The sequence below is a fragment of the Apodemus sylvaticus genome, chromosome 14, assembly GCF_947179515.1.
Source record: "Apodemus sylvaticus chromosome 14, mApoSyl1.1, whole genome shotgun sequence".
Lineage (NCBI taxonomy): Eukaryota > Metazoa > Chordata > Mammalia > Rodentia > Muridae > Apodemus > Apodemus sylvaticus.
Genome location: NC_067485.1, coordinates 51,084,261 through 51,096,809, shown reverse-complemented (window position 1 = coordinate 51,096,809; position 12,549 = coordinate 51,084,261). Strand labels below are relative to the sequence as shown.

Here is a 12,549-nt window from a genome sequence, read left to right as displayed (position 1 = left end):
ATCAGTATTTTTTTAAAAAAAAATCATTTTTTAGATTTTAAAAGACAACAGGTACAAGTAAGAAGATTCTATAAAAGTAGAATACACACACAGGACCCAGGAACAGATGGACAGGATGTGTGGAAGAGCAGACAGGAACTGTAGGTTCCCATGGAAGCCAGACAAAGATGTTACATCCCTTTGGAGCTGCAGTTACACGCGATTTTGAGGACATGTTAGGATTCACACTTGGGTCCCTCTGAAAAAGCAGCAAGTGTTCTTAATCATTGATCCATTTCTCTGGTCTCAGCTCTTGAAATTCTTAAAAGAGATTTGGTACAGTAAAGTTGCCTTCAGCTGAAATGCCATCTCAAAGCATTCGTTTTATATAAGGTGTACTTTCTTTCCTTTTCAGACCCTCCTCATCTTTTCCCTGCCTTCCATCCTCCTGTACCAATTGATGCCAGACATCATGAGGGCCGTTACCATTATGATCCATCTCCTATTCCTCCATTACATGTGTAAGTATTAAAATGTTACCCATTAATGCAATGGACAGAAGCTCTGGCTTTTATACTTCAGGACTCCTTGTTAATGCATGTCTTCTGGGCTTTGAAGGTGTGATAGCAGCCAGTGTAAGATTTCCTCTTAAGACACAGCAAAGCTCTGTCTGCTCCTAGATTCACTGAATCAGACCCTGTGCTTTCTGAGGATGCTTGTCATATGGTTTAGCAGGCCGCTATTTTCTGAATATTTTGCTGATGAGAGACAGTTGTGAGTTATAAACTTAAAATTAAAGCATTAAAGCTAAACTTTAATGGAAGTTTACCACTTACAATATGTGCTTGGTTGTGATTTAGGTTTGAAGTTCTACATGTTAAATGTTTTTGTTACATGAAAGTTCTGACCAAGGATCACAGTGGATCAAAATGAAATGTTTATGGAAGATTTTCAGAGTCCCCGTGGTCCATATACCAACAGTCACTTGATTGATGGGAATGTCACCACCCCCCCCCCCCCATGGCAAATGTGATTGAACACATGGTTTCACATAAGATAAAAGCAAAGAATGTGGTGATAAAATGTATTTAGTATATTGAAGGGAAAGAAAAAGAATCATTGATTTATACACTAACAGAATATTCTTCTTCAGTAAATTTGAGCAAACTGTCATATAGTATAATAATTGGATGCACTCCCTGGAAGGGGCTGTTCCCTGCTAATGGCCTTGGTACACATGTAGTCATATGTAATAATCACCTTCCTCTCTGAGACGGTGAAGTTAGGAAAATACTAATAATACTTTGAAGAATAATGCTGCTTATATAGATGCTAGATTGCATCTCTCTGACTATTAGTTACAGATGTGTAATTATATGGTATGCTGAAGAAAAATGAAGTTGTTTTAAAACAAGTCCTCCTCTGTGAACAGAATTAATTGATATTAACAGTCCTAACTGCATGCCCAAGTATACATATAATATTTTACCAACCGGTTCTTAGATCCATCTCCCATTACTGAATTGTAATTTCAGTTCAGATTTGCCTGGAGGTAAGTAATAAATCTACACTGAGAACTTCTGTAAGCAGTGGAGGAGAAGTGGGTCTTTACAAAAGGAGAATGCAGACTGTTGTGACTTATTCCTCCTGTGACTTCTACTGGAGTACAAGCAAGTATTTACAGGGTTCTAAAGCCTGCTAAAACTACACGTGCATAATGACCAAGGACCAAAGGAAGGTTTACTACACAAAAGGAAGTGCATTCCTAATTGGGTTTGCAAGATGACCTGTGGCTCACCTGGTCTTGTAGTATAGATAGGACCACAGAGATCTTGGTATTCTATCCTGTATCTAGATCACACAAGACCTTAGAGGCAAAGATAGCTAATTCCTCTCAGTCTTTTCTGATAAAGTAATTTAAACCAGATGTTCTATGAAATCTGAAAGTTTTTCCGCTTTTTCAAAAATCATGTTCTAGAGAATTTTTTTAAACTGAGCTCAATACACTGAACTCTTCTTTCCTCTGGGCTTATTATAGTTCATCTTGTAAGTAAATTCAAATAGGGAATAACCAATTAAAAACTGTACCTATTGGTCCTCTGGCAGAGTTATAGGAACAGCAAAGCTTCCCATAATCCTGTTGTATGTTCTCAGCTCTGTTTGAGTTCATAGGAAAAGCAGTGTCCTAGATAAGGTAAATGATGTGTGGAGGAGCAGAGTTGGCCTTGGGTTTTTGCTTGTCTTTGACTTTGAGCTGGGGGTTTCTAAGCGTCACGGTGCTTTCGACTCTTTTCAGCCAAGTTTTAAGATATTTAAGTAGTAATTGACTAAATTGTTCTTGTGCAGCCTACATGTATAATTATCAAAGAGTCATGATGTAAGGCAGGTTGACAATTCTGAGTTTCAAGAGAATAAATCCTTGAGGGCTCTGAGAGAATGTTGTGTCTGTGGGAGTGAAACATGGCACCTCATGTCTGTAGTTTCCTGGGATCGCTCACGTCAGCTTGCCTGAGTAGATTCCTGGGTGGCTCTGACTGAGATTATGACATGGACTCTAGGAAGTTAGAGCAGTCAGATCCGTGCCTTTTTAGCATTGTGTTCTCTTCACATTGTTTTCTTCTGGCTAATGAATACAATTCATTAGGAGTTGTATTTGGGGAAAGTGCTCAGCACATGAACAGATAGACAGCCGTGTAGATGGTGCTCAGTGGATAGCTAGGCTGGTCCAGCCTTTGAAGTAGTGGCTGAGTTATCAGGATGCCTTAAGCTTGCCACACACTTGTGCTGTAGGCTCTGGAAAATGGCCTCTGATGTGGGCCCTGCACTTCACTAAAATGAAGCTCTCTGCTTTAGGAAGAGCTCAGTAAAACACCCTCATGTATATACTCTACAAAGGTTGAGTCTCTAAATTAATGCTTACAGTTAATGTATAAGGGTCCCAATTTTTTTCTGGTCTTGCTCCATGATGACCCAGCTGTCTGTACCCCTTTTGTTAGGTGTGGGCACATCTGTGATCGTTAAAGCTGAGGGTATTGATAGTGAATGTGGCCCCTTTACCCAAACCTTCCCGGTAGTAACTGTAAAATATAAAAGCATCTTATCCAGAATTTGAATTCCAAAATGTTTGTTGTATTATTGTCTTCTAGAAAATGAAATCAAGTGAGCTTACTAAGCTTTGAGAGGGAATATTTTAATTACAGGAAGATAAAACTTGGCGATAGTCTCATTATTTTGTAAACACAATTGTTCTTCTGGTGCCAACTTTAGAAACTAAATTATAAGTCTCTGAAAAACAAGGGCCTGTATTGATGGAAATGCTGACAGACCAGTGTTCAGAAGGATGCCAGGCACTGTGGTAATTATGCTATCATATTCCATCACTAGAGATTCTATTGAAAAGGTTTATAAATTGCTCCTCTTTTTAGATAAACCACCCTATATTAAGGCATCAATGATATGGTGCAGAATTAAATTAAAATCTCATAAAATGAAATATGTTCTGTATTAGCTGTTTGACACTTAATTTGCCTCTGAATGAGTAGAGGAAATCACAAATTAACCTGCTTTTGTTTTTCCAACTGTGGCTTATTAGGTGTTAGAACAACTGTAATTATAGCCCAATAATAACCCAGAAGCCTTATAAATATGTACGGAAACATGTAAGCCTATGTGTGAAAACTGGGTTTGTTGCAGGAAATGCCTTTAGCCTACCGTCCTTGCTGGCCCAATGTTGTCAACAGCTTATGGTTGGGCAGAGCGGCTCAAGGCTAGAAATTTAAATGGACTAAAATACAGTACTAGAAATAATATTAGGATTTATTGATATTTATTTTAGCCCCAAATCATGAAATTAAATTAAGAAGGTCATAAGTGGGTCATGCCGTAGGTGTCATCTCTCTAGGTTGTCGCATCAAACCGCTCTCTGAAATGGACAATGGCTGTATCATGCTAATGTCGTTCAAATAGTTTCTTAAGCATTGAATATGAGAAAAATTTCCCTCATCTTCTGAATTGTTCTGAATGCATGTGTTCAACTGACAGCTGGGATGTCTCTTTCTCAAATTGTAATAATCCCCGATTCTATGTATAGTTCAACACAGTGATTTAGAAAAATCACCAAAGTCCACTTAGCTTAGCCCATCTGGTGCATCAGTGATAAACCTGAATGAACCCGGGCACACGCTGCAGAAGTGAACGGTAGGCTTTTGTCCAGTCCTCTCTCTGTTTGCTGGCTCAAGTTGTTTACAACAGGACTGTAGAGCCCTGTGGTCACACTGTTCTATTCTGTGGACCTTAATAAAGCCCTCTAGACTACATGTTACTTTGGGGCTTTAAAACTTCTTTAAAAATGGAGGGAGTCCTTCAGTTATATCTTACACCTCCAGAATATACCTCAGATTTTTGAGTGATTGCTTTTTTTTTTACAGCCATGAAGAATGTGCTACTGCGTTTTGAGTTTGTGAACATTTGAGTACGTGTACATTTGAGTGTGTGCATTTTGAGTGTTTGTGCATTTTGAGTGTGCATTATGTTTTAAGTGCTGGAACTTATTTGATCATGTTTCATTTCAAAAGTAGGCATGATGTATTTTTAGAATTATAATTCAAATTATAAAGTGTTTTGAATTCTAGTATGATTTCCTTCACATTCATGTACGGTTTCCAGGGCGTGTTGGTGTCTATTCTGTAAAAACTCTTTGAGCCAAGTTTTTCTCATTCATGCACCAGTATGAATTAGACTCTCCTGTAGCTTTCTACTGAGATCTACAATTCATTTTCCAACGCTGAGTCTTTAGTTATTAATCCATTGCAATAATTCTGGTCCCAGTGACCTGATCTTCTGGCTGTGGGACTGAGCGCAGTGCTTGCATGGTGCAGTGGATGAGAATGGCCGCTCACTAGGCTGCATCTGCAGCTAGTATGCAGACGCTCCTGAGCTTCACCTCCACTGTACTAATTCCCATTAGAAAAGCTGCTTTACCTTTATGGTCCAATGAGAAATGAGCCCTCTCCTGGCTCTGCTCCTTGAGTCAGGGTGGCTTACATGGAGACTGCCCAACTCACTGCAATCCCTTGAGGGAAGGAAGAGGAACTGCCTGCCTCATGCTGCTCAGAGAGGAGGGCATGGAAGAGCTTTAACAGCAGCTATGACACAGGGTACACTGGGGCAAGGACGGTTTTGCCCTTGTGATTACATAGCCTTTTAGGCTTGAGAGCAGAAGATGAGCAGCAAGGTTGGAGAATGATTGCATTCATTACTTCCCAGAGAGAGAGGAAGTGCAAGAAAAGATAACTACGCTATGGTAAATATCTAGAGAAAGGAAAGTAGGAAGATGATGAAGACTGCTACTCAGTCTGCCTGCTCCACTGAGCTCAGTGTCTTGTTGGCGCTCAGCGTGTTTATTGGAAGTGCATGGGATGCTTACTCACAAGAAGCTTTCAGCCTGGCCCCCTAAAATGAATGCCTATGCAAACTAGTGGTTTCATTCTATTTACTCTGAGGGAATCCTTGACTAAGATATGGAGAATTAGCAAAATCTTGTATTTGGGGCATAACTGATCTAGAATATATTAATATAATTTAAAATGAAGAAAGGACAGCAAATTTATTTATTTATTTATTTATTTATTTTTATATCATCCAGTGTTTGGATCTACCATAGAGGACTCTCTGAGACTGGTTAAGTGTCCTAACATCAGATTACATTGAGTACTGTAGCAACACAAATACCACTATCTTCACACAAAAAAGATATAAAATTAGATTATAATTGCATATCTCAAGGCAACTACTGTATGTCTCTTTGCTTATGTGAGACTGAATCTATACTGCAAACCTGTAGCTCCTAAGTAATTGGTTATTTCGTGATGAGAATGGACCACTGTTTCTTAGGCTGCTGCCGTCACTTTTCCCTTTTTCTTTTCTTTTTCATTTGCTTCCTGTTGTTAGAATATGTTTCCTCATGCCAACAAAGCTTGCACACTCAGGAGTGAAAGATCCAAAATGCTTGATTGCTACATTTCTCTTAAGAGTTCCTATTACAATGGTAAAGCTTCCCATAGCCAGGCTGATTTCTTGATAGTAAATCAGCTACTAAAGTGTCCTTGCAATTGGAACATACACACACACACACACACACACACACACACATTCTACAGCGTTGCACACTGATGTCTAAGTTTTCTCGCAATAAAAAATTTTTAACTCAAAAGCCTGAATGTGTATGTGACTTTTATAACATGTCTCCAGATCATCATGTGTTCATCTTAGCATCTTCCAGAAGTATCAGCACCTACTCCTTCTCATGGGTGTTCATATATCTATGTATTTGCATATATATTGTAATTGGGCATAAATATTACAAATACCAGAATTTCATGGATAAAAGAAACAAGTTTATGATAGACACAATACATAATAATGACCACAACTAATGCTGATAACTTACTGTATGTTAAGCACAATTTTAAGACTCCATAATTGTCTACTGTGATATTTTCCCCAAGCCCATGATAGAGGCTTTATAATTAGCCCCATTTTAAGCTTATAGACATCTAAACATAAGAACACATACAGCTTTTGCAGTAGGTTACACCTGTATTTTAGTTCAGGGATTGGGGTCTACATTCCTTGCCCATGCTGCTTTGCTCTGTTATTAAAAATGAATACCATATACTTTGCAAGCCTGCATTTTACTTAGTTAATTCTATCAACACCTGGCTCCTGCAACATGCTGAAATGAATGCACGACACTCTGCAGAAGTGTTATAGAAGCCACGTACATATTCAGGTTTTCGAGTTAAGATTTAGACTTCAGTGTATATGGCTGTAGAAGCTTATGGGGCAGTTTACATATCCAGCCACAGGTGTGGCATTCCTAATTACATTTGAGAAGACTGCACTGAAGCATGTGTAAGTAGCTAGCACTTATTCTGAATGTCCAATACAATTCAAGCCTTGTTAACTCCTGTCCAGTGTTTATTTTCTTGGAGCCCTTTTTTCTTTAGATATTCATGCTTGCTTCCTCACTTCTTCCTGCTTGGATGTCTTCTTACCAGACTCCTGCTGGGAACCACCACCCTAATTAGTGTTTGGCACCTGAGCTGCTACGCCTGGTCCACTGTATTTCTAAGTGCAGTTTTATTGGAGTACAGTGACATCCACTGTGCACTGTTTCTAAGCAACTTTAGGGCACAGGGGAGTAACATCAACATTGAAAGTACGTGGGGACCCCGGATGCTACCTGTGCCAGCCTCAGATAGATAGCAGCCCTCTCCAGCATCACTCTGTTTTCTGCTGTGACTATCATCACACATTGTACTCTACAGGATCCTTCAGCAATTTTCACACTGTTACCAAGATTTTTCATTGTACATGTCATCTCAGTTGAAAAAAAAAGGTCTAAACATTTGGTTGCAGTTTTTGAAAATAAGCAGAAACATTTAACACTGTCAGGGCTTATTTATCACAGACCTTCACTGTCAGCCACTACCATTGGCTTGAACATATGATTGAGGTCATCTCCTAAACATTTAAAATCGTAATGGGTAGGCAGCATACATTCTGATCAGCCAACACACATTTTTCTTTACATTAAGAAATGAACACAAAACAGGTTGCATTCAAAGGGTGTAATACTTCTCAGCTTTGCGGGATTTCTAATGACTGAAATATTGAATCTGTTCTTCAGTTGCGGAGAAAGCGGGCCCTAATTACAGCTTACATTCACGGAGCCCGAGCGGCGGCTTCTTGGAAAAAATTCCTGTGTTCTTTGTGCTGTGCTCAGCACCATGCTCTGGAGCAGATATTGACTAAGGCATTCACAGGCACTGAACCGGAAGCTGCCGACTCTATAGAGGCTGTTGTCAGACCTGTTGTGGGGGCCTGGGAGGTACTGGACTGTAACCGACTTTTTTTCTTTGAGTACAATGCTTCCACTCATGTTAAGCCTGGCTTCAAAGAAAACAGAAACTTACTGCATTCATCTTACTTATTTTTCAAAATACTAGTTTTAAAAATTGAACTCTAACAAAATGTGTCCCTACAGGAAGATGCTTGGGAGTTTTACATCACAAATATTGCCCTACCTAGACCTGAGGGGCAGCATTTCCTAGGTGGCAGTCCTTCTCTTAGGTATAAGAGCTCACTTTTCAATATCCTAGAGCAGGTGGCTTCCTCCAGGCACTCAGCAGGTCCATGTCTACCCTTTCCCCAGGGAAGCAAGGGCCCAGGGCTGCCTGGCAGTCATTCTTGTTACTGCTGTATCCCTATACCTGTCCCCAGGGAGGTTCATTTACCAGCAAATAAAATGTTAGCAGATATGTTTCAAGGAATGGCTTGTGAATTCTGAATACAATATGCCAAATTAGCTGGATTTTCACCTCTCAGATGATCTGTTATCACTGCGAAGAGTGAGCAGGATAGAATGTTAGATAGTGTCTTTTTACACATTTGCCAGATAACCATGCTGGGAAATTTTTAGAACATAATCTTTGCCATTTTTCTTTCTGATATAATCTGTTCCAAAGGCCTCCCAGAACAGGCGTGGGCCTTTCCTTTGAGTGCTTTGACTTAGCTGGAAGAGTAACAGTGAACCAACTTGGAGGAGCACAGCCAACGACAATCAACTCTGATGTGGGGAAAACACCAAGTGTAAAGCCGGAGCTTGTGATCACGCCTTACTGCCTTACTTTGCGCTTTTTTTTCTTTCTTTTTTTGTTTTTGGTTTTTTTTTTAGATAGGGTTTCTCTGTGTAGCCCTGGCTGTCCTGGAACTCACTCTGTAGACCAGGCTGGCCTCGAACTCAGAAATCCGCCTGCCTCTGCCTCCCAAGTGCTGGGATTTCAGGCGTGTGCCACCACCGCCCGGCTACTTTGTGCTTCTTTTCATTTGGAAACTTTATTAGTTCTTTGAGAGTTCTGTATAGTGCATTTGGATCATGTTCACATTCCTTGCCTAACTCTTCCTAGATTCACCCCCCCCCCTTTCAGCTTTGTCTCCCCTCCTCCCCAGGAGCTACACACTCTTATCTTAAAGAAGACTGCATCCTTGTCCCACAGCTAACAGTTGCTAGTAGTTTCACGTGGAGAGGTGGGATTATGTGCCCAACTCCTGGCTCCATGCTGGGATTTAGTCTGGTTTGGGCTTGCTCAGGGTTTAGTCTGCTGTTGCAAATGCTCTGAATTCAGGAGTGCAGCTGCCCTGCTCTGTCCAGAAGAAGCTGTTACCTTATAGTCATCCACTGCTTCTATTTCTACTCTTTCCATCCCTGTTTCTACAGTGATCCTTGAACCTTGGAGGGGTAGGTGGGTCTGGGGAGGACAGTTATGTTTTCTTTAGTGCTGAACATTCTGAAGTCTTACTCTCTACCAAATGGCCAGCTGTGGGTCTTTAGGTAAATATTATTTACTGCAAAATGAAGCTTCTCAGATGAGACTTGCAGTAAGCCTTTTAGGAGTCTGTTTAATGCTCTGTCCATTTAGCAGCATAGTAGTAGTTAGGCTCGGGCTGGAGAGATGGCTCAGCAGTTAAGAGCACTGACCACTCTTTCAAAGGTTCTGAATTCAAATCTCAGCAACCACATGGTGGCTCACAGCCATCCATAATGAGATCTGATGCCCTCTTCTGTGGTGTCTAAAGACAGCTACAGTGTACTTACATATAACAAGTAAATCTTTAAATAGTAGTTAGGCTTTCCCTTAAGGGCTATGACTTGTCTGGCCATAGGTTCTCAGCTTGCTAATGGGACCTGGTATGGGTTTCATCTTGTGTGTGGAGTTTAAATCTAATCGGAAGCTTCCAAAATGTATGTGTCACTATTACACCAGAGGATATGGTTTGTCAGGCCATATGGTTTTCCCCTCCGGTCGTTTGCATTTTACCCACAGCACTATGAAAGCTAGCCAGTGTCTGAGCCATCTCTGTGGCCTGAGTCCTCTGTCCTTTTTGTCTCCATAACATGAAGTTCCCACTTGGGACTGTTAGAGGGACAGAAGCTTCAGTCTAAAGAGCTGAGCGAAAGCTGGAATGAATTTCACTTTTCTAGGAAAGGAAGGAAGAAAGGAAAGAAGGAAAGAAAGAAAAAGGGGGACAAAAGAAGGAAGGAAAGACTGAAAACATCTAGCTATAACAAAATAAACAAAAAAAAAAAATCACATTAAAAATAAAAGAAAAACCTGAAGAGTATTTTGTGTTGGCTAACTACTCCTGAGCTTGAGGTTAAAGCCAGCCTCCCGCCACTGGACAAAAACTGCTGTTCCCTCTCCCAGCAGGTATCAATTGCAAATGGCTTCTTGGGTCAGGGGTGGAGCTTTGTGCCCACCCCCCCTGCTGGGGTTTTGTCTGGCTAAGCTTCCTGCTATTGGTGGGTATTAACATGGAGACCTTCAGCTGGACAATGAGGCGACTTTGGAGCATTGAGTCCTAAATGGAATGTCTTTATCACACCAGCCCCTCAATACTCAGAAATCTGTGTGGAGCAGGAGAGACAGACATACTGACTCACAGAAAGGGTGACAACATGCATTTTAAAAGGTCCCCCTGTGGAAGGTCCTTCACTGCTGACTAACATCTGTAAATTGTTTCTAAGGTGCCTGGGGACCTGGTTTGAGCCACCTCAAGTATCAATGGCTTAGCTTACAGGACTTATGTCACATGGGTGCATGCATCTTTTACTTCCTGGGAATAAGTTAGACACTAAAGAAGAGTTATATATTTATTGAAATGCATTCTGATAATATCTAAATCCTGCCAAATGCCTAAGGGAGCAGTATGTCCTCTTGTATGGGCCAGGGTGGAGAGGACGAGAAAGTGATTCCTCCGCACTTACATGAGAAATCATGGAGTCTTGTTACTCCGGTTTACCTTATGCACAGGGAAAACCTTGCTAGTTTACTGTAAGCTACTTTTTATTGATAGACTAAAAACTACAGATTCTCAAAAGAACAAAATCCCCATATTCCTAGCCTGAACGGTTTTCAGCATGCATTGTAACCATCTGGGGGAATTTCTAAGAACAAGTTTACAAACCTGAGTAACAACAGGTGATCTGACTTCTAGTGGTTACTCTGAATCTTCACCTCTTATCTGATGGAACAACAGTGATTAATTTAAACTTACTTTGGATTATTAGTGCTGTGTGACCTCCCATGTTAGGTGTGGTTATTGCTATCTTACAGGTTATTATATAACTCTACACACACACACACACACACACACACACACACACACAGAGTATACACAATCCTGTTCACTTTTTTTATGGTAATTATTCCTTAAGACCTGGCAGTAAAAGCCTGCATAATCATCTATTTTAAGGAAAGTAGTCAGGAAAAGTAAAGCCAGCTTGAAGTGTTTTAATCTTATTTAAATGACCAAACTCTGGGCTCCTCTGATTCTGGTCTTTAGACATGCAGCATCACATGCAGCCATTGCATAGAGGAAAGGGTCCCCAATTCAGGATTCATTGGGAATAGATGGAATTTGGTACTAAAGAAGGGACAGCGTGCTGCAAGAAGCTTCTCTGTGCCTTGGTGTTTGAAGTACACCAATGCAAAAGTGACACAGTTATGGATTTTGTACACTCTTTCTAAGAGTCCTTGAGCATTTCAGGAGTGCTCCTCATTCATAAAAGGTAGGCATCAGGCTGTAGGGATTTAACCTGACTGCTTCCTTCCTGGGCTCCCTTTTGTGACTTACTTTTGTAATCTGAAACAAATGTGCATTGCATTATAATGAACGTGGGCTGAGTTCTTCACCTTTCCAATTTTCAGCCTAGGGATAGACTTGGGTTGTGCGGGTCACTGTTTGCTGCTTCCATTTGTGGGGAGGAGACATTTCCCTTAGAAGAAATAGACCTTGAATGGGAAGGAAAGGCAGAGTGCAGCCCCTCCCCCAGTGTGTAGAGGGAGGGAAGCCTCCATCCTTGGTCTGTTTGCTTAGCAAGGGTCTTCTTTGATGCAGTCTTTTTGTAGGCACCCACTGAAGTCTCAGTGTACTCAAGTTTTAGAAAAGGCCATTGGCCAGTCTTTGTTGTCTTTGTTGAACTGTTTATTTTGCTTTCTTCCTGCAAGGTTCCCTGGCCCTGCTCTGACAGAGCTTTTCTGCATGAATTGCATTCCTCAGAGCCACAAGTCTCCTAGTTCTTCCAGGCAATTTGACTCTGGCCTGTGTGTTCAGTCTATAGCTTCCATCTGCCCGAGGTCTTTGCCAAGAATACTTGCTGAATGACTAACGTGGGGACCTAAAGACATGTTTTAAATGCCATTAGCGAGGAGAGTCTAGGTTCATTCAAGTTTGTAACTTGGCTATTCTGCAGTCATTATTAGCTTTAAGATCAATGAAGGAAGAGCTGCTAAGCCCCTTGCTTTCCTTTGAATGTGGAGAAGGCTGATAGTGTAGGTTTGCCCTCTCCTCATGTCCAATTAGTAAGTGTCAGCTGTGTGTGTGGGGTGGGGGTGTCCACTCCATGTAAGCGAAAGCCACATTTCTGAGCTATCTCATTGATTTTTATTTTTGAATTTTAGACATTTATACTTGTAAATCTTGCCCTTATGTACAAAAGTGCCATTG

General features: G+C 40.9%; 1 protein-coding gene across 1 annotated transcript in view; it reads left to right on the top strand.

Annotated features, from left to right (window-relative positions):
- Positions 1–12,549, top strand: part of Gli3 (GLI family zinc finger 3) — a 291,629-nt gene that overhangs the window by 164,265 nt on the left and 114,815 nt on the right. The window contains exon 4 of the mRNA XM_052157243.1: positions 395–500. Within this exon, the coding sequence (XP_052013203.1) occupies positions 395–500 (106 nt within the window). The remainder of the gene's footprint in view (positions 1–394; positions 501–12,549) is intronic.